The 21,566-nt window shown below is 40.2% G+C and overlaps 2 protein-coding genes and 1 non-coding gene across 5 annotated transcripts; 1 reads left to right on the forward strand and 2 right to left on the reverse strand.

Annotated features, from left to right (window-relative positions):
* Positions 1 to 14,057, reverse strand: MYNN (myoneurin). Of its 3 annotated transcripts, none has more exons than XM_007442152.3 (8): positions 14,001 to 14,057; positions 12,438 to 12,737; positions 10,513 to 11,315; positions 7,743 to 7,902; positions 7,438 to 7,616; positions 6,311 to 6,394; positions 6,064 to 6,150; positions 1 to 4,127 (listed from the first exon to the last, which is right to left on the reverse strand). In XM_007442152.3, exons 2-8 carry the CDS (start codon positions 12,701 to 12,703, stop codon positions 3,865 to 3,867), a joined length of 1,842 nt encoding a protein of 613 aa, XP_007442214.1. In that variant the 5' UTR covers positions 12,704 to 12,737; positions 14,001 to 14,057; the 3' UTR covers positions 1 to 3,864. The 3 variants fall into 3 exon arrangements, with proteins under 3 accessions (XP_007442214.1, XP_007442215.1, XP_025031413.1); XM_007442153.4 differs by lacking the exon at positions 14,001 to 14,057 and adding an exon at positions 13,798 to 13,973; XM_025175645.2 differs by lacking the exon at positions 14,001 to 14,057 and adding an exon at positions 13,856 to 13,967.
* Positions 14,058 to 14,745: 688 nt separating this feature from the next.
* Positions 14,746 to 14,818, reverse strand: TRNAV-AAC (transfer RNA valine (anticodon AAC)). Its single transcript has one exon. It is a non-coding gene; the product is annotated as a tRNA-Val (tRNA).
* Positions 14,819 to 17,238: 2,420 nt separating this feature from the next.
* On the forward strand, positions 17,239 to 20,686 carry ACTRT3 (actin related protein T3). The gene is made up of 2 exons (XM_007429550.1): positions 17,239 to 17,441; positions 19,768 to 20,686. Exons 1-2 carry the CDS (start codon positions 17,239 to 17,241, stop codon positions 20,684 to 20,686), a joined length of 1,122 nt encoding a protein of 373 aa, XP_007429612.1.
* Positions 20,687 to 21,566: the final 880 nt, after the last annotated feature.

The following is a 21,566-nucleotide window of genomic DNA, read 5'->3' on the forward strand; positions in this document are numbered from 1 at the left end:
ACAAAACAAGTTTATTCAAATCTAACATTAAAATATTGCAACCTATGCACATATACCCTCAGAGGGAAGTACAAAAACAGGAAGTCAGCTACACATACATATACCCATGAACAAAAAAGATTTGTAGATACATGAGAAAATATTGCAGAAATAATTTAAACCGGACAGGGTGAGTCACAAAGCTCTTCAGAATGCCCACAATCGTGCAACTGTTATGTGGCAAAACTAATAGCATCCAAGCAAGAGCTCAACATACAGATGAAGGAAAGGGCTAAGCATCCCCTTTCTTCATGAAGGCAGCATTCCACATCAGCATCAAAACCTCTGTTTAACGGCTGGTAAATCACAGCAAATAATTGGTCATCAACCAGAAGGTTATTTAAGTCAGAAATGCAACTGGGTATTCCTTTCAGCTCCCCCACAAGCTTGAAGGGGAAGCTTTATACACAGAATATAGCACACCCCTCTTTGTGACACAATCCCTACAGAATCCAGCAAATCCTTGCAGCTAGTGTTTTAATACCAGCAGAAACCATGATTTGTGAAAAATATACATTATAGCTCAACAGCCTGAGATTTCCAAGTATCACAGTAAAATCTTCAGACTGGGAAGAAGGGCTGTATATTTACTTATTGCTGCAACAGTTTTCAGCTCTCCCAGAGCCTGAGTAGTGTATAAGAAAACATGGTCTTTTAAAAAATTGTTTCATGTACAAAACACAAATAAATTGTAGAAAGGAAAAATATTTATAAATATTAAATAGTCAAATACAGTCCAATAAAAACCCAAAAGCAAGGTTTTTGGAATTCTGAAACAATGTTCAAGAATGACCCAAATCTCTTCATCTGAAATATCTATATTAAACTGTTTTTCCCAGAAGGTAGTTTGCAATGATATTATAAAGAAATATATCCAAAACTTATCTTCATATGCTTTTTTTTCCAGAGATTTTTTTTGTGCTAACAGAAGCTTAGTATCACCAGCACTAAGCAAAATTATACCACAAAAGCCTGCTTTGAATATATCAGGAAAATACCAGAAGAAAACATAACCAGCTCCTGGGGAAATGGCCAGTCCTCTCCATCCTCACAAATCTGAAAAGTAGTTGCCAAAATTCACAGAGATAGCCCTCCTTTCTCTCTTCCCTGAACTATGACCTAAAGGTAACCCCTAAATACAGGCGAACAATGCTAATGATGTGCTCAGGTGCTGGGGGGGGGGGGAGGAAATAGGTACAGAAGCCACTATTAAATATGGCTTTGGACTGAAGTTCTTTAGGGCAGCAGTTTGCCTGCTGTTAATATGGGCAAAGTCTTTCACTTTATTTTTGGAAGATTCAAGGGCAGATTATTATTTTATTCAACCGGATTCACCAAGCAAGCACATCAGGCTAGGAACACGGTCTCCGAGAATCAGAGTTATTGAGTCTCGAGCTCTTCTGGTTCTGAAAAATGTGTGGGGATGCCTTTTAAATTCTTCTTTTTTCTCTCCATCCTACTCATGCCAAACATCTACACAATGGTATGGCAATTTTTGTTTGCATACTAAAAACTCCCAGATTCAATAACTGGGATGTAGCTCTGTTACCAGACAGCACACCTTGAAAGATCACTTGCCTAGAGGAATTGCAGGGCAAAATGCACAGTACATTGGCTCCTTTTAAATTATGCAAAGTGAGGAATATATTTCATTCTGCCTGAATCTGGATTCCTAGTTACTGAATTATATTTAACTTTGCATACAATACCATGCAGCTATGTAAACCTATTTGAGCAGGCACTACTAATTTTACCCAAATCAGAATTTGAATTTGGTATAGTTCTCAGAGAGATGGTACAAGTTGCTTTAGTACTAAAATTGTTATATAATCAATAATTTTACTTTTCCTATGACACAAATAATCCGTGTTTGTTGCATCGGATCAATTCATAAAAGAATGGAATCCTACTCAAACATTTCTCCATCTCTTTCAATATTCCTGGCTTGTATTTTGTAAGTTCTATGAAGAAGAACAAGAAAAGTGAGTGAAACAGCACTGCTAATAGTAACAAGTTTTTCTTCCTTGTTTCTTAGGAGTTTGAATATAACTTCACATGCTTAAGTTCACACACAGTTTTATGTCAACTTATCAGCATTTTTTTTAACATGAATTTATCAGCAATTCCTTGAGGTCATCTTCCTAGTGAAACACGAAGACAGAATTCTAGGTAAGCTGAATCTTTGGCTAAAACTAGCAGGTTAATTCTTCTAAAATGCAGAGCTCTTAAAGCATTTATTTTTTGGCAAGGAGTGATTTTAAAAAATAGTAAGCCACTTTGGCACATCATCACAGAAATACTTGGTATTACTAAATGAAAAACATAACTGCCATGAGGACTTCAAGAGCTAATTTTTTTTTTTATCATTTTCTACTCTTTTGTGGAAACAGGAAACAACCACCTCTAGAGCTTGCACTGAATTTTTGCTAAGAATTTCAACTGGAACTGCTTTTCAAGAAAAAAAAAAACCTCAATATGCCCTCAGCGGCATAAAAATGGTCAGCGTGGATACTGTATAGGCTTTTGGGCAACTCCTGTTGCACAAGCATTTTATAATCCAGCAGAAAGGATAGAACAGAGGACAGCTCTATATTTAGAAACTGGTTTGGTATGCATGAACCATTCAGAATTTTAAACTAGATGAGCACATACATTTCCATAGCAGTGATCAAATAGTTGGACAGAGAAAAGATGGATTATCTATCTTTCTCCCAGGCCCTTGGTTTTTCTGTTAGCTGTGGAAGAAATAAAATCGTTTTTCTACAACTAACATGACAGTACAAACTAACAGTCTTCTCTGAAAGCTAGTAACTTTTGTGAGATTACTGATAAAACCAGAAGAGCTTTTCTTAAATCTATAAGAAAGCCATTCCAAAATTTTCAAGCCAGGGATATCTGAAATTGGAAACAGAAGTCCTGGGACTAGGTAACTGGACTAGTTGAACAGGTAGCATGTCAGAGAAAATTACTTTGGGTGATCCTAGCTTTGAATTTTATCCCTAATACCTGAAATCTGGCTTCTAGGACATCATAATTATATTATCCCATTATCAGTAATGCCAACATGCAGCACAATCACTGATACTATCTATCAGGCTATTTAGCTGTCACAGGCAACTTTGCAAATTTCATTTTAGCCAAGAAATTCATCACATGGCCTACATAGCAGTCATAATTGCAGCTTTCTACATCCAGTGACTTAATTGCTCACTAGGACATGTCTCTGCCTCCTGAAGACATGACATCTTCCTTGGATAGCATCCTCTGCCCCAAGATCCTCATCTTCCACGACAGAAAAGTTGACATCTTGAAAATGGGACAGCTCCCACATCTTGTCCAGCAGCATCCAGTTGTACCTGTAACACTCCACGGAACACACTGGACAGCCGCTGCACCTGCATTGGCTATTTTCAGAGTGGTTTTCAATTATTGTTGGGTCTGTTTACTTAAAAAACTAAGTCATTTACTGTTAAAAGAGACTTCTCTATCTCAGTTCAGTGTTTTCACTTTGAATACCTTGACTACAGATAATTAGTTTCTGCATGAACACTGAAGGAGCTTTCCAGCGTTAAATGATTCAGAATTATTAAGGCAGATGTTGAAGGAAAAAGATTATTTATCTCCTAGAAAATGCAATCTTGATTCTTGCAGGTGAAAATACACAATCTTTGTTCTAGAGTAATAAAATATTAGAGAAAAGCTGAATTTCACAGCAAAGATGCGCACCCAAAGTCCTCAGTGGAAAGTGAGATGAAATCTAGCTCACCCACAGCTCCTTTTTATCAGAGATGCTTTCGTTTCTAGAGTTTTCATCACACGCACGTGTCAGTACAATTGTTGGAGGAAAATAAACTGAGGTTCTGAATATCCAGTGATGGTGGATCTCAGAAGTGTGTCAGATGGTGGAGACTGACTATCTGTGACAGGCAGCAATACCTGGTGGTCCTCTGTTCCAATGGGTAGAGGTAATGCTATATCTGAAGGCTTCACATCAGCAGACTCCAGCAAAAGGCTTTTCTCACTTGGAATTGAATCTTGCTCACTGAAGGAAGGGTCAAGTGCAATGGAATCCAGTGGGTTCTCAGAATCTGGAACGTCAAACAAAACTTAAAAGAATTACTCTTGAAAATAAAGACCTATTAAATATGTGCCATGTAACATGGACCTGAGGAACGCAACAATTAGCTTCTAGATTTATACGAATATTTCAAAAAGTTGTTTCCCTTTCTTTCCCAATAAACCTCCATAATACTTAGCTAGCATAGCCACTGGCAGTAATGAGAATTAGACTGCAACATATGAGAGAGAGAGAGAGAGAGAGAGAGGGCTCCTCCTCCTGTTTTTCCCCACAGCCACATCCCTATGGGAGAGGTTGGGTTGAGAGAGTGACTGGCTCAAAATCACTCAGGCAGCTTTGGTGGTGCAGGACAGACTAGAACTTGGAGCTCGCTGGTGCCAGTCCAAGACCTTAAGCACTGCATCACACTGGCTCTCTTTTTAAAAAGGCATTACTTAGGAAAGGCTCTTCATCAAAAAGACGATCTACTAGAATAGTATAATTTTCCCTATGAATGAATTGAAACTTTCCACTCTTACAGGCTTTTATGTATTCAGGGCAATGCACTGTTAATTTGAAATAAAACTGGAGTTTGAAATTCACATTTCATTTTCAAGGGTTCCAGCAACACGTCATAATGACATCCTCAGTTTCAAGAAATAATTACAAAGGGGTGGCAGGAAGATAAAGAATTTTAAAGCAGTATATCTGAACAGTAATGATCTCTTCATGGAGAAATTGGGCCTTCAAATCTCTCAATCTAAAAGCCACAAATGTATGTAGTTGTGTTTGTCTTCTGCAACTTTACACAACACCCAGAAAAATACCCAAGGACCCATAACATAGCTGGGGGGGGAGGGAGGAGCAGGAGCATGTCTGACACAAGCATCATCACAAACCTTCCAAGTCCACCTTGGGATACCCACTGTCATTGTCTCTACCTCAGTTTTGAGGGTCTGGATGTGAGGAAAGCTATGTTGATGCTACTACCTGTCTTGAGGGGGAAATGCCCCCCCCCCCGCAAATCTGGATGGGCAAAACAGGAAAATCTTCTTCCTGAAAAAATGGCTCCAAGTTTTCTTTTTTAACCAGCGTTATCCTGCCCAAGTGCATCTCGAGTATGCGATGGTAATATGGAACCCAGCAGTGGAATAATGGATTTTTGTAAGAGCAATAAAGGAAAGACATGATGCCAGTTTCTACAAGTTACATGAGATTTGAGCCCTGCATTAAAAAAGCTAGCAATCATTAACCTGAATAAACAGTATAGAGGGACAGGGGAAAAAATAAATCTTTTCAACTATGAAAAAGCAGCACTGAAAAGAAATAACACCCCCTGATGCAACTCACCTATACTTTCCCTGCCCATTTATCTTACTGGTTCCAGTTCTCCCATAGTTTTTGGGCAAAGATAATGAGTCCTAAGCCAATCAAACAATATTTATATTTATCAAGATATTTTTAGAACAACTTTTCTTAATTCAATATTTTCATGAATATAAGAGAGCAAGTATAATACAGAGATGTAATATCAGATCAAAAATGTCTTACGAGCTAGGAAGTTCACTGACAGCTTGTGCCAGTTGCTATTATCTTAATGTAACCAATTTCAGAACAATTTTGTGAAGATAATGGAGTAAAGGGAGGACCTGACATACCACCCTGAGTTTGTCATAAGAAAAGCCAAATATAAATGCAATAAATTGCACTTTTTAAATTTATATTACAACTTTTCATCACTGGATTCCACTGGGGCTGCTCCTAGACTTCTCCCACCTTTAAGACATTTTATGTAGGGGTAGATTAGTGATAAAAATGCCAGGACTCTGCTACAAAGATCCATCATTTTAGTCTGTTAGCTTACAGGACTGATGTATAGATTTCTCTGCTTTGAACAGAGACTACATAAATGCCTTATGATCTAGGCTTATACAAGCACCAGATATTAGTTTAAAGTAAGCACTTACCTGAATGAACTTTCAATTTGTGTTTCTTTAGGTTCTTGATATCTGTATAGGAGTTTCCACACAGCTCACAGATAAATGGTCTTTCACCTTAAAACAACATTTCTAGTCAGACTCACTAAATTCCAGACAGAATAGGAAGGGGGATGAAATCACCCTTCAATTAACAAATGAGCAGTACTATAGCATTAAGCAACACTTCATGTGCATGTAATGGATTTTGCTAGGAGTCTCATGCCTGAAATTTTACCTGTATGAGACCGGAAGTGTTTGTTGAGTTCTCCTGAAGAAATGAAGCTTTTGCCACAAATGCCACATATATAAGGTTTTTCCCCTGCAGAGAAAACAACGATTAACTCATAATCTATTGACTGACAATGTACATAAAGAAATAAACTTGCCAATGCATGGATACGATAAGTTATCAGAAAATGGTGTCTTCCACGTACATTCTAAAGTAGGCAATATAGTCTATTTATGATACATAGAGCTGTCTTAACTAGACTTTTGGTCCCAAAACTTCACTTGTTCTGTTATTTAGCTGCATCTTAGCTTTGATTGTTCCATGATACGCCAACTGGAACTGCCTAGAACAAGGTTCCCCAAAGTGTGAATATTGACCCCCAAAGGTTGATGGAACTATCCAAGTGGTTGATAAATGGCTGAGGGTCAAAAAGGGGGTCAATAATTGGCTAGGGGTCAACAGGTGGTCAATAAATGATGGAAGGTCCATTTGGGTCAATCAATCTTTTGGGATCTCTACAGAGCCCCATGCCAGTCCCTACAGTTTCAGTAAAAAAGGTATGTTAAATCTTATATATTTCATATTTTAAGTATTACCTATTTTTATGAACTTATTATTATTATTATTATTATTATTTGTAGTATTATTAGTTAAAGTAGTATTTATTAAATTATTTTCATATAATAAATGCTTGGGGGTCGATGAACAATATGAAACTTCATGAAAGGGTCGATGAGCTGAAGAGTTTGAGGATCTCTGGCCTAGAATTTTATACATGGAAATAGTACACATTATCACTGAGTTCTGCTATACGCTTTAAACTCTTTCACTTAAAATCCTGACAGATATTTACAATTAAGGTATCATGGTCTAACCTTTTCAGATTTAAGCGAATTCAGGCTGGCATGGCTGAAAACAGTAAGATGAATGATCATGGTTCTTTCTGGTCAGAAGACAACACAGCTTATCTACTGGGGAAAAAAGTTAAATCTTTCTAGCCTGTTATACTTTTCTATTGAGTGCAAAAGCCACATGAATCCATGTTTTGCCTTTCAACATCATTCTTTCATCTTTCATTTTCATAGCTATACCAGCCCAGTAAGACCTCCCTAATTCATTTACTTCAGAATTACCTGTATGTTTTCTTGAATGAGTGATGAGTGAACTTGAGACTGCAAAAGTTTTCCCACAGGTATCACAGACATAAGGCTTTTCTCCTGTGTGTCGCCGCACATGATATGTCAATGTGCTTGCTTGTGCAAATCGCTGTCCACATCGATCACAGACATATGGCTTCTCTCCACTGTGTTTTCTAAGCAAAAAAAAAAAATATATATATATATATATATATATATATGTATATATACTATCAGTGAACCAGTGGCTTTTCAGCAAACAACCTCCTTAACCAAATTTCAGGTGATGCTCTTTCACTCACCTAGCATGAATTTTTAGATTACTTGAAGTTGCAAACTGCAGATTACAGGCATCGCACTTGTACGGTTTCTCCTCTCCATGATGCATACGGCTATGGAAAACAAGCTGGCATTTCTGAACAAAACCTTTGTCACAGAGTTCACATTTGTATGGCTTTTCACCTGCAAAGGAAACTAAGATGTTACTTTAGCAATGCCTTCTGAAGGATTTTTTTTTCATTCTGGACATAGAAAAAGGAACTGTGGACAAAGACAGGGAGATATGGCAGGATTTTATAGAGTGAGCAGGACTCCATCTGGTGACATTGTCCAGACCCTAGGAGATTTGTCCAGAAAGATAATCCATCTCTTTGGCTGATAAAGCTCCCCATTACAGCTTAATGGCAATTTGATAAAACCTATCTACTGTAGTAACAGATACAATGGTGAGATTTTTCCCCAATTATCTAAAATAAGGTAGCTGTAACTGCCCATATAATGCTGGGAAACTTTTTGTCACAAATTAACTCCTTGGCAAATGTTCAGGAGTTCTAGTACTGTCTTTCTGCTTAATTAAGGCTTGAACATTTTTAGACACTGTTTACCCATTGAGTAGGAAGGTGTGTGTGTGTGTTCCTTTCATGATTTCAGCAATTGTTTACCAAGCCATATTTGACATTCCACGTTGCACCCTTATACTGCAAAGACAATTCAGACCACCACAAACATTTATTTGTTAGTTCTAGAAGATTTCATGGGAAAAAACTCTTTAGAAATATATGACTTAATTGTCACATACCCCTCCCCAAAAAACCAATGAAAGGAATTGCGACAAGCTCATACTATTACTTATGATGATTTTAAATACCGTACATAGGAGCCACATACTACAGCTTCCATAGCAAACACATTTTAAAGCCTGCCAGAAAAGGAAAAAAAAAACCCTTGTTGTGGGTTTCTTTTGCAGCAATTGGTCTGAAGGATTTCACAAGAGTCTTTTTTTGATGAATTGGAAGCTTATTGGTTTACATTCAGTGTGATGCCAAAGAAAGATTACTTTCCTCACCTCTCCTTCCTCCTAGCTATCTTCAGCTTTTAGTTTTAGATCCTGGGCGTCTGCCCAGCTTAGCACCTGGCAAGTCTTTCCAGCCAAGCAACATGACCTTGGATGTCTTCCCAAAACACTGTCTGTAAAAAATGCCCCCTTCTTTCCCTCTCTTTCAGTTCAGAGAGAGAGCAAAGAAGGACATCGCTGTATTCCTTTCCTGTCTTTTTCCTTCTCTCCTAGGAATATATTTCCTGGCTTATCCCCCTTATTAGGGACTCCCTGGCTTAGCATTTAGCCTCCCCTCCCCTTGTCCAGCCCTTGCAGGTTACTATCATGACTGGAAGGCAACTGTTTGGGAGCAAACTTGGCAGGACCAATATAAGGGCTCTCTCTCTTTCCCCTTTTTACCATTCTTTTACTGCTAGCTGCTGTGGCTCTGGCTGATTTGATGGCTGGGCTGGTTTTGTGGCTGCTGCTTGGACCAGCTCAGGAGCTGGCACTTAGTCACTGTTCTTCCCCACTTGGCAGGACTTTCCAGCTGCCAATACCAAGCAGAACAGGAGTCTCTCTCCTTGACTGCACAGGACTGGTCACTCACACTAGTCAACCTCCCTGGAAGTCTGACCCCTGCTTCAGTGGGTTCCATCTTTCTGGTTTCACCACAACCCCTGTAAATCTCAGCTGCTGCTTCAAAGCTGAGCTGCCAGGCCTCCCTCTGGAGCCTCTGGTTGCTTCTTCCTTCTGCAGCCCTGCAACATAAAAATGTATGTACTCCTTTCTTCATCTGAGTCTTCAGTTTTCTTCCAAAGCTGAGACCTCTTCCTCAGTGTTCTTCAGCATTCTTCCATTTGCTCTCCTCCACACTAAGTCTTCAGCCACCTCTATGCCAACACTTGCCACATTATGCTATCAATGCACCCCCACTTTGCCATTCCAACTCCCCTGGAACTGGCCTTTTTAAAGCCTTTCTGTCTCACACATGCCCTGCCCAGGTAAATGTTTATGTACAAGGCAAGTAAAGGGTGACTCTGCAGGGGAGCAAAGGTGCTTTCACTCAACTGTCTTGTCAAATAAACTATGACATTCTCTAATGTTTTTATAATTATGGCAAAAACAAGCCTACAGCTTATATCAAAGCAGGTCTAGACCTTCAATCAGAACTTGTGCACCATCAACGAGAAACCATTTCATTCAGTAGGATCTGGCAGAAACTCTAACCGCTTTTTTGTAATGCCACCAGCAGCATGGGCATTTTTCGCTTTACTTTTCCTTTATTCACTTGAAAGCACTTTTATGTTGTCACTATCTGAATAGCTCCAGTGAGAAACAAGGGCTACAAACCCCAAGCAAAGGATAAAATATGGCTACAGCCCACAAATCAGTACACCTGTACCAGAACAAAAGTGATACACCTTCTCCAAATAAGAATCTTATCTTCAGATAAGTCTGAAAATGCCCAGAACTAAGCTTTCTGCTCACAAAGTATATTTTATAAAACTAATTATCTCTCCTTGCAGTTTATAGAAACAAGAAATACTGATTTATGTAGTTTGATTTGGTAGGAAATACTTGCCTCACTTGCTGACCTGAAAAAAAATAATCTGAAGATGAGGAACCTTCCTGAATTCCACTTATATTACTATAACTGACCACAAGTTGGCAGAAGGGAATTTATCTGAAAGATGGGTGGCCTTTCCTGCTCACTGTGACAAGAAGCAATTCCCAAACCCAAGCAGAGAGCCTACCTGTGTGAGTTCTTACATGCGTTTTCAGCTGGTTGCACTGTGTAAATGCCTTGCCACAGAGCTGGCACACATACGGTTTGACTCCTTTGTGAATCCGCATGTGCCGTCTCAGACTACTAGATTCAGAAAACACCTTCCCACATGTATTACACACTGGCTTGGCCTTGGAGTATTTCTGATCCAGGTCTTCTCCCGAGCTCTCCAACTGATATGAGTTCTTATCACTGGTAATGTTAGATAAGCAGTGCTCTTTCAAAGCACAATTTTGATGTGCTTTGCCCTGTTTTGGCTTCATAGCCATAGTCTGCACAAGGATCTCTTGAGCAGTAAAAGTTTCACTTTCCACCACAGGGGTAAGCTGCAGTTCAGAATTATCGCCACCTTGGGCAGCCTGTTCTGTTATCTCCGTGGCCAATTTATTTGCATCTAAAAACATCTCCATGGCAGAGTTTTCTGCAACATCACTTGGATATTGTACTGGCTTGCTTGGTGGGTGTTTGGGGGAACTGAAGGCCTTCTTTCGTTTTTTGGTTTGAACTGACTTTTTTTCCAAGGCTGCCGTTAAGACTGGAGATTGAACTATATCCACTGAAGGGGCATCTGATTTCTCCTGGTTATTGTAGTCACGTAGAGTTAGCAGGCAAGTCTGTTGGTTCAATGCAATATTCCCAGTGATACTAGAAGTTTCTGTAGAAGAAGGATTAGCAATAAAAGCAAAGTCTTCCATCTTTATTTTACATTTAGTGACTACTTCCTCCACTTTAAGGTAGTCGGCAGCCTGGTGTATTTCTTTAACATTCCAACTGCAAGAAAAATGTACCACATGAAGAAAACTGATGGCCTTAAAAATGCGTAAATATTAAATTGAGCAAATGGATACAATTTTTAAACAAGATTTTAAAAAACAAGCCTTGTGATCATATACTTCCTTTTCCTCTTCTGAAATGGCCATTACTGAATTATTAAATCACAAAAATTAGCAACATCCATAATGTTACATCATTGCTATATAATCCCATCTTATCAGTAAACTCATCTGAACTATACAGTCTAACTTACTGTTATTCAGATGATGGGCCAAATCTGATACTGGGCCTTAGCCGACATATAGTGTGTCCCAACAGAAGTACTACCAGACAAAAATATGGTAAATATTAAGACATGGGATCCAAATGCTTAGCTGGACTACAGGGTGAGTTCTAAGCCTGAAAATATTGAAGACAATTTAGCCTACATTACAAGAATGTGGTAAACAGAAAATAATCACCTACAATTGTAATACATCTCCAAGTAATACTAGCTGAATTATTCTTTAGATTATTCTGTCACCTCTGTGAGAGGCAGGGTGGTGTAGTGGTTAGAGTATTTGGACTAGGAGTGGGGAGATCCAGGCTCTAGGCTGCCCTCAGTCATGGAAGGTCATTTAGGTGACTTAGGGCAGCTTCACATGGTTGTCTTTGTGGGAACAAATAGGAGGAGCAAGCATTATATACAGCTTCTTGAGCTCCTGTACAAAGGCAGGCTATAAATCTAATATATAAATGAATAATGAGAGGTCTCATATCTAATTCCTAGTAACAAGCTGTTGTCATACAATCCGTTAAGTTCTGCTAGTTATAACACTTGAACTCAAAAGACATTTTTTCCCATTTCCTTGCTTTATAGTGATTTTTTAAGTATACCACTCATACAACAGAGGGTCAAAAACTCTGCACCATGAAATGAGGAGCCTGCAAATTGGATTAAATTAATCACCATGTCACACTGCACATTATCTTGCACATTCTAGTTTCCTCTTCTGTTCCTGCCTGCTTTATGTTTGTGACATCTTAATTTACACAGTAATTTACACCCTAAGCAAGGGCATTCCCTTTAGTTCTCAGTCTAGTATTTCTTTTAAATACTAAACAAATATCCAGCCATACCTATCAAGGTTTAAATCTCCTGTGTATATGAATTCCAAAAGTTTCTGAAATCCATCAGCCTTCACTTGATTCTGATCCAGAAATATGTTACTCTCTGAGGTATCCCTGTAAAAAGCCCAAAAGTACTCGCTAAAGGATGCCAGAACATTTCGATGTGCTTTGAATTGGAATTCACCAATAATGACGGTGCAGTCACAAAGGAAGCCCACTTCACGCTGCCTGTTCAGACTTTCCAGTAGGTGCTCACAGTGATGGGAACACTGCATTTTGCGTAACGATGCACAGTTTATTCCTTTTGGCCTGAGAAGAAAAACAAACACATAAGCATCAGGGTGCCTAGTTCCAGCAGAATAAAGGAAATAACCGCACTCAAAGATTTGCCTCTCCTATTTTTCCATAATTATTTAGACAACAGAATTTAATGGCTGTGAAGAAAAGCACAGCGTTCAGACAAAAACTCTATTTTAACCGTCAAATACAACCCACAGTTACTATATCTCCCAGAAGCATATGCTGGGGAAAGATGTTCTAGAAAGTATGAATATTCCCTTTCCAAAACTAGTGAATTTAAATCACAACAAAAAGGAAGTAGGTTAAACATTATGAAGAACATAAGGAGAGACGTTGAAAACTGGACTCTCCTTTGGTTGCCAACCAGAGGCTGAATCAGATTGGTGCCCTGTCAGATTCCCTGCATCATCAGAGCAGGTCTTCCTACAACCCCATGCATGCAGATTTGGCAGAATACATTCAAGAAGCCAAACTTAAGGATGTATCCCAGTTGTGGAGCCCAACTGAGGGTCTTCCCAGGAGTTTATGCAAAGCTGATCCTACGGTGCTACCAACTGCCTTTGTGTTTATAGAACAGAGCCACGTAGAGATCCAGACTCAAAGGGCAACATGTGGCTTGGAGGGCCAGCAGGCACAGGATGCACCGAGGGAGTCTGTGTTGGTGTGGAGGGTCGGACCAGAACTGGAGAGACCCAGATTGACGCCCCCTCCCCCTCCCCCTCCCCCTCCCCGCCCTCCGTTACAGAAACTCACTGGGCGACTTGGGGCCAGTCGCTCTCCCTCAGCCCAACCTTCCCCATAGGGCAGTAAGGGGAGACCCCTTCCTGAGGGAAGACCTCCCTGTGCAAACTGCCTGGAGCTCCTGGTGGAGCGGCGGGGTGCCTCTCCCAGTCACAAACACATACACGGGGGGTGACGGGAGTTTCAGGGCAACACTGCGGAGGGCATCTGCTTGGGGAAAGCCACTCTGCAAGAGCAGAGCGCACACTGGCACCAGCATCTTTTAAGCCTTCCCCTTTGGTTGAGGATCTGGCTGAGGGAGAGCAGCTGCTCTGGTCCCAAATCTGACCTCCGCGACTGCCGGCTCGCTCCTGTCACACAAGCCCGCCGGCTGGTCTGGCGCCCACCCCCTTGCTCTCCTCAGTCCTTCGGAATCCTCTCCGGCGAGCCCGGGTTTCTCTTCTCCTTCCTTCTTCCCCCGCCATCCGGCCCAAATGGTTCCGTCCTACCCGCTTCCTTCCCCCTCCCTTCAGGATTACTGAGCAAACACACCTGATAGGGGTGGTAACGCGAGAACAGAAGCCTCCTCGACTCAGGGCGCCATTTTGTGATGACGCGGCCCACGCCGCTTCCTTGGTTGGTAGCGGCTGAAGGCTCACTTCCGTTCCCAGAACAATTCCGGCCACGAAAGAGTGGCGATGGCTGCGGTTGAAATCGGGGCGGAGCTTAATTGCGTACTCGTGGGAAGGGACGTTTCTACCTGCGTAAACTACATTTCCCATGACACCTAGCGCCGTAAATTATTACGTCTTTAGTCGGTGTGGATGACTAGAAACAAAGACGATCGGAAGTGTATTTGTCATCCGACAAAGTGGAAATTAAGTATAATATATTCGGGTTCCTTGGAATGTCTATTGTACACCCTAGAAAGTGGGACGCTCATTAGCCGCAGCTACATAAAACCATTACTATTACTTTTGCGCCGCCAAGTCGGAAACGAAAGTAACAAAAATTATTTCAAAGCTGCATAGTTACAATATTAAAACGTTGAGGTGCACGAAATATATATTTTTTAAAAGTCATGCTTTTTAAAAAAGTTACCCTTCCCTATCGTTGTGAGTGTAGTAAATATTAAATTTATTGCAACGTGTTAATTTATTTGCGGGAAACAGCCAGGCTTTAGGCAACGTCTGTTCGTGATAAATAAAGTACAATTAAAAGAACTTTGAATACCTAAATCAATTTAAACAGAAACCGGGTTTGTCATTTAGACCAGGTAGCTTCGAGATTGAAAACATGTTTCCGCCCGGTTTCGAACCGGGGACCTTTCGCGTGTTAGGCGAACGTGATAACCACTACACTACGGAAACTGCTATATGCAGACCCCTGAAATGCTTTTCCTTATGCCTGTGTATCGTCAAGCAGAATCCGAACACAGTAGAATAAAACACCGATTGAGACCAAATGTTTATTCCTAACGTATCCTAACTAAAACATAGATACTGCACTCCCAAATGAAGAATTCCTCTATAAATTCTTGCTGCTACAGATTTATGGAATAATTAAATAAGTTGATAAGTACAAAAATGGTCATTGGACTATCTTAATTTTCATTTCTTAAAAACCCAGTTACTTATGACTTGATAAAAAGAAGGGGTTAACTGATTTTCTATCACTCATTGAGACAATTGTTGAGAATTAAATCAGTATAAAAATAAAGTTGGCAGGGTTTTAGAGAATATAATTTCAGAAAAGGATGTTCAGGTCTACTTTATAAGCACACCTAGGTGGGAGTGAATACCAAGATGAAGACAGCGGGATTTCAGGGGTGAGGAAGTAACAAGCATTAGATTGGATGGATATTTAAATATAGGTTTCTTCCATGCTATCCTTTCTTTTGAGGAAGGAATAAAACTTCTGTCCCATCCTTATTTCCACTGAATTTCCAGCTGAGATCTTTTGTGTGTTAAGATAATATCTACACTATGGAAACTTGCACAGATTTTCCCTCTCCTTTTTTTATGTGCAGCTAGTTGAATTTCTCCTTATTTCCTAATAAATAGAACACTTTAATTATTTGTAATTATCACAAAGTGCCCGTTCCATCAGAGGAAAAAGCACCATTCACACAATCCCAACTTTGTGGCAGAAGTTCCTCTCCCTCTTCAAACTTGTGGGAATGGAAACTTTGGACCTCATTTGGCAGAAAGCATATACCATGTTGGCGCAACAGTTTCCCCCCCCCCCTAACACTATTCTAGGAGACAATCCATGATTTTTAATGGCATATGGGTGAGATCCAGGTTCAGAGGAGGACCTCGATGTTTCTTTTCTTAGCACACTTGGCTACAAATCCCAAAAGCAGCAATTTTGTGAGGGCAGTTTCCCAACTGAGCTTAAGATCCAGGTCCTTCACCAAAAGCCTAGGTCAGTGTTGTCCAAACTTGGCCACTTTAAGATGATTGGACTTCAACTCCCAGAATTCCCCAGCCAGCCATTCTGGGAGTTGAAGTCCACTCATCTTAAAGTGGCCAAGTTTGGACAACACTGGCCTAGGAGAACTGGAACCAGTCACAGGAAGGCCAGGTATGTCCAAAAAAGTCAAAATGGTGGTTGTGACCATATGATTAAAGCTTTTATATGCAATGCATATTAAAAGCAGGCAGAACTTCCATTCTGCCATTGTGGCCATCTTAGCTTTTCTGACCACAGCCTGCTGACACTCCCACTGAAGGCAGTAGTATCCATGCATTTTATTTCTTTTCAATGCAGGTTGGCTCATTTAAGTAATTTTTGCTTTTCTGTCCCATTATCTTTGTTGGTTGGTAGATCCATTTACACATGAATGTTGGCTAATTTCTGTACGTCGATATAAACTTCCTAGATTTGTCCTTCCCCAAGTACTTGTCTTGTTTCAATTATTAAGGTAAAAATCCTTTATTCTTTATTACTCCAATATTAGGTTTGCACCAGTCCCACATACTCCACAATCTCTTGGACTTGGTAACCTTGTTTCAAAGGGGAAACTGGAGCTATTTATCAAAAACCTTAGTCCCAAGGAAGAGGGATATCCTGTTCTGTCCCAATCACATTTTGGGCAAAGAGAGGGCATCTCTCCATTAAAAAATTACCTGCCATGGTGGTTCACATTCAAGTCTCCCTAGTGAGAAGCTGGAGGTCCCAAAATGGGAAGTGTCAGCTTGTGTTATGTGTCTGTTATGTGTAACAGTTTCCCATTTAAATTACTTGTCCCCTGTCAGGCCTAGCCCAAGGAACTCCAAGAGACAATGCAAAATCAGGTCAGCTATGTTTATTAGCTACAACCTCTAGCAAGAATCTTCCCAGACTGAAACCCAAGGTCCCAAGTCAGCCAGCCACAACAGTGTGAATTCCTCAGGGAGGTGCCAGTCTCATCCTCTTGTAGTTCCCACGCTCCTGCGGCGAGCTAAGAAAATGCTTATCTCCCTGAGCCTGGCCTTCATAATTCCATTCCATCACATCCCCCAAGAGAAAAGACCAACCACAATTGGACAGTTCTTAAAGCATGAAATAGACCTCATTGCAGAATGCAGAGAAAACAGAATTATTGTATTCCTTCATCATATCTTGTACAAACATATATTCAAGGCCTTACAAAGCTTTGCTCAGAAGGTATCATAGCAACATGGAGGTCACAATAGCCCGAGCAATACCTGTCTGGGGAGATTGTTAGCCTTACTCTTCCCCCAATATAAGACAGGCCCACTGAAGGTCTCATGCTCTGTGCAGGAACAGGAACCATCAACAAGGGATGGGTGAGCTACCACCAGCTATAGTATTAGACAATGGCTCAGGCCTGCTCAAGGCTGGTGTTGCTGGAGATAAAGAACCACGCGTCATCTTTACCAACTTAATAGGCCGTGCCAAGGCCAAGTCTGTAATGCTCGGTGCTGGCCAGAAGGACTACTACATTGGAGATGAAGCACAAGCCAAGAGAGGGATCCTCTCCCTCAGGTGCTTAGCAGACCCTGGGGAATGTAAATCATAGGGGACACGTGTTAGCTGGTCTAAAAATCATGTTAAGACTGTTTGCTTAGGGGTGGGGGTGACTTTCAGAAAAGGGAATCCTAGGAATTAAAGGTTGAAATGGTGATGCAAGAGAAAATGAATTTATGTGGACGTAATTTCAGGCCAGGTCAAAAGTCTATAGTACCACAATGGAAAAGGGCTATTCTGGACAACAGAGGCTCAGTTCAATGGACTAAAGCATTCTGTGATGATTGACAGTGAGTTCTGTCTTTGATCCATGTGATTGGATGCTAACTCAATAACTGGTGGGCAATTGGCAGTCTTTCAGATTGGCCATGCTGGTTGGAGTTACTGCTGGTTGGAGTTCAACATCTGGAAAGGCATAAGTTATCTATCCCTGCACTGTGTAAAAAGAGGGAAATAAGGGTACCTATGCTTGTTTTTGGAGGACAATGGAGGGCATCAGAGATTCTTCTTTATCCACAAGATTTAAACCCTGATTTTCCAATATACTAAATCATACTATCGTCATATACTAAACAGGGTCACAGCTATTCAATACATGGATGGGAAATCATTAGGAAATACCAGAATTCTAGACTAAGGGAAAAAATCTTGAAAGAAGGCAATGGCAAGCCACTTATTTATTGGTGTTCTGTCTCAAGAACACTAGATGAGGGAGACTTCACTTTTTTAAGAGGAGAGGATCAGTTTCCTCCAGATTGTAACCACTTCTCAAAATGGGAGGAAGGGTTTACTTAGTGGCTCACATCATATTGAATTATTTAGTTTGCCAAATCAAACTATTTCTTCTTTTTCTCCCATCTTTGCTGGGAGACTAGGAGGCTGAGAGGTATCCAAGCTATGACAGCTATTTTTTCCTTATTTAATTTAATGATGGTCATGCTTCTTTGTCATGCTAAACATACAAAACTTAAAAATAAAGATCAGCTCTGGCATGCTCTTAAACTGTCAAGTCTGCCCACTTATGTAAAAAGTTGAAGAGATCTGTTAGGGGGTTGCTGTGTGCATAATTAAGCATAACCATGGTTTAACTCTGCTAATTAGGAAACATAATCCTCAAAAAATATGGTATGAATAATTCCCAAGTCAATTCATTTCTTTAAATGGCCTAGTTTGCAGAAGATTCAGAACTGAAGACAAAATGTCCATAGTCAAGGGGGGGAAAACCCCCAAATAGATGCTTTTGCCTGCAAAATTTAGGTGCAATTGATTCTGGAAATTTTATTATTCATATCCATATCCAAACACACACACACATATACAGAGAGAAAGAAAGAGATTGCAGCAGGAACTGGACTAGAGGAAGAGTTCAAAAACTTTTTTGGTAATAGGATAATCATAATCATCTAGGAATGGACAACAAATGGTCCTCCAAATGTTGCTGAGCTGAATCTCTCACCTTTCTTTATCATTGGCCATGCTGGGTATCAAAATTCAATAATATCTTGATGTGCGCATATTGCCCATTTCTGATCTAGAGCACGATTTCACACAGAACTTTTCACCCTTGTTGTAATGTATAAAAGAAAATTAATTGAAAATAGTCTGTTTTCAGTTTCTATGTTTAAAATGATAGTGCAAGTCTCTTTCTACTGGGAGGAACTTCACCCCACAAAACATATTAATAAAATTCCATGCATATATATTCCATAGCGATTTAAATGTTTTGGTCAACCCTCAGTCTGCTCCATCTTGCAAAATCTTATGAGCAGTATGTGGTTCGAATGTTGAATAATGACAAGAAACCCCAGGTTGAACTCTCCAGTTTACTGAGGAACACTTTGGGTGACTCTGTCCAATCATTATCTCTCAGCCCAACTTATCTCACGAAGTTGTGAGAATTCAGTTGGAAAAGAAACTACTATATACACATCATCCCGAACTTATATAGAAGGAAATGAGGGATATACATCTAACAAATGCATAAGCAAATAGAATGTAGAATAATGTTAAACAGCTATCAAGTCTCCCACAGAAAAAGCATTCTAAGTTTATAAGCTAGGACCCATGAAAACAAAAGATATTTGAAACTGAGGAGATTTGACATGGAAATATGTCCTTCATGAATTTTTAGAACTTTGACTTCCCCCAATTCATGATGTTTTTAAATATGCTTGTGCATCTTGTATGTAGATAGCACAAGCTATGCGGATGTCAATCAAACAATCCAAAAAGTTCCCTAGATGCTGTCGTTAAAAATAAAAGTTGAATTAGTTTGCCCCTTTTAAAGGCTTTACATGTGGCAAGATAATATCTTCAGCTTCTTTTATTCATTTATATCCAACAGATATCCAGTAGAACATGGCATTGTCACTTCCTGGCCAGACATGGAGAAAATATGGAAGCATGCTTATGAGAATGAACTGAGATTAAACTCCAGCACAAGACCCGCACTGATAACCGAGGCACCACTCAACCCATTATCCAATCGTGAACAAATGACAAGGCTGCTCTTTGAAAAATTTGAAGTACCAGCTCTCTACGTGGCCATTCAAGCTGTGTTGGCCCTCTATGCTGCAGGTCTCACGACAGGTTGTGTGATGGATTCTGGGGATGGCGTCACCCATACTGTCCCAATCTTTGAGGGCTACTGCTTGCCCCATGCTGTTCTCCGACTTGACCTGGCAGGCCGGGATCTTACAGAATATTTAATGAGAATCCTGAGAGAAAGCGGCATTGCCTTAGTGAGCACAGCTGAAAGGGAAATCGTGAGAATCATCAAGGAGGCCTTGTGTTATGTGTGCCTGAACCCTGAAGAAGAAATGGCTAAAAAACCTACTGCAATAGAGAAAACATGGAAATTGCCTGATGGACAGATTATTAAAATCCACAATCAATTGTTCCGCTGCCCAGAGACCCTCTTTCGCCCATCTAACATTGGCATGGAAGCGCCGGGAATTGATAAACTCCTGTTCAATACCATCATGAAATGTGACATTGACTTAAGGACCACTTTGTATGCCAACGTCCTTCTTTCTGGTGGTTCCAGTCTCTTTCCTGGGATTGCAGAACGCTTGACTAAGGAGTTGATTCGCATGGCTCCCAAAGACACCGAAGTCCTGGTTCAAGCACCTCCTGACAGGAAGATCTCTGTGTGGATGGGAGGTTCCATTCTTGCTTCTCTCTCAGCTTTTCAGGAGATGTGGATCTCCAAGGAAGAATATGCTGAAGTTGGGCCCAATATAGTACACAGGAAGTGCTTCTAGACTCCTGTTGTATTGAAACATTTTTATTTAAAAAGCTGTGGGAAGAACCTCATGAAACACTTGGTGGGGTTTACTGCCTCACTTTTCTGAAAGATGAATAAAGGTAACAATTCCATGTGTGCTTCCTTAGGTTATATTTCTGTAAATATTCTATAATACAAGGATTGCTTCAAATGTATTTTCCCTGTATCTACAGGCTGGGTTCATGCAACACACTAAACTCTGATTAATAAATATGCTGTGCCCATACAAATAAACCATATTATGGCTTAACATGATGGCCTTGTTTATGACACATGTTTGCACAACACACTAAACCATAAATTAACTAACCCCTTTAAGCTTAGTCTAGCATACTGCGTGAACCCTGGTAAAACATGCTTGTTTGTAGTTCAGTACCTGTATTCCTCAATTCAACACAAGGCTTCCATTTCAATAATAATAATAATATTAATAATAATAATAATAATGCCACATAACACCCCAGACTTAATGACTGTTGATAAGAAACACAAAAAAGTCTGGATAGTAGACATTGCAATACCTGGAGGCAGCAGAATAGAAGAGAAAGAACTGGAGACAATCACAAAATACAAAGATCTGCAAATAGAAGTAGAATGACTGTGGCAAAAGAAAGCAAAGGTAGTACCAATAGTAATAGGCGCCTTGAGTGCAATCCCAAAACATCTGGAGCACCACTTGAACATCACAGGTATTGACAAAATCACCATCAGTCAATTGCAAAAGGCAGCTTTACTTGGAACAGCTTACAGCCTGCGACGATACCTTTAACACCATCAAACAACAATATCTTGCTGTCCCAGGTCCTTGGGAAAGACTCAATAGGTAGATAAAAATGCCTAGTCTAAACATCTGGCTG

Source organism: Python bivittatus, unplaced genomic scaffold (genome assembly GCF_059951505.1).
Source record: "Python bivittatus isolate LINGU-HERP-01145 unplaced genomic scaffold, Pbiv_v1 ctg000980_np1212, whole genome shotgun sequence".
Taxonomy (NCBI): domain Eukaryota; kingdom Metazoa; phylum Chordata; class Lepidosauria; order Squamata; family Pythonidae; genus Python; species Python bivittatus.

Bases quoted from the DNA above. Each gene is read 5' to 3' on its own strand.
- MYNN (XM_007442152.3), bottom strand. From the start codon at position 12,703: ATGCAGTGTTCCCATCACTGTGAGCACCTACTGGAAAGTCTGAACAGG. The intron at 6,395-7,437 runs GTAATTCTGAAG...TTTTCTCTGCAG, and splicing joins TCATTCAAGAAAACATACAG to GGGAAAAACCTTATATATGT. The intron at 4,128-6,063 runs GTAAGTGCTTAC...TTGACGTTCCAG, and splicing joins CAAATTGAAAGTTCATTCAG to ATTCTGAGAACCCACTGGAT.
- ACTRT3 (XM_007429550.1), top strand. From the start codon at position 17,239: ATGGGTGAGCTACCACCAGCTATAGTATTAGACAATGGCTCAGGCCTG. The intron at 17,442-19,767 runs GTGCTTAGCAGA...TATATCCAACAG, and splicing joins AGAGGGATCCTCTCCCTCAG to ATATCCAGTAGAACATGGCA.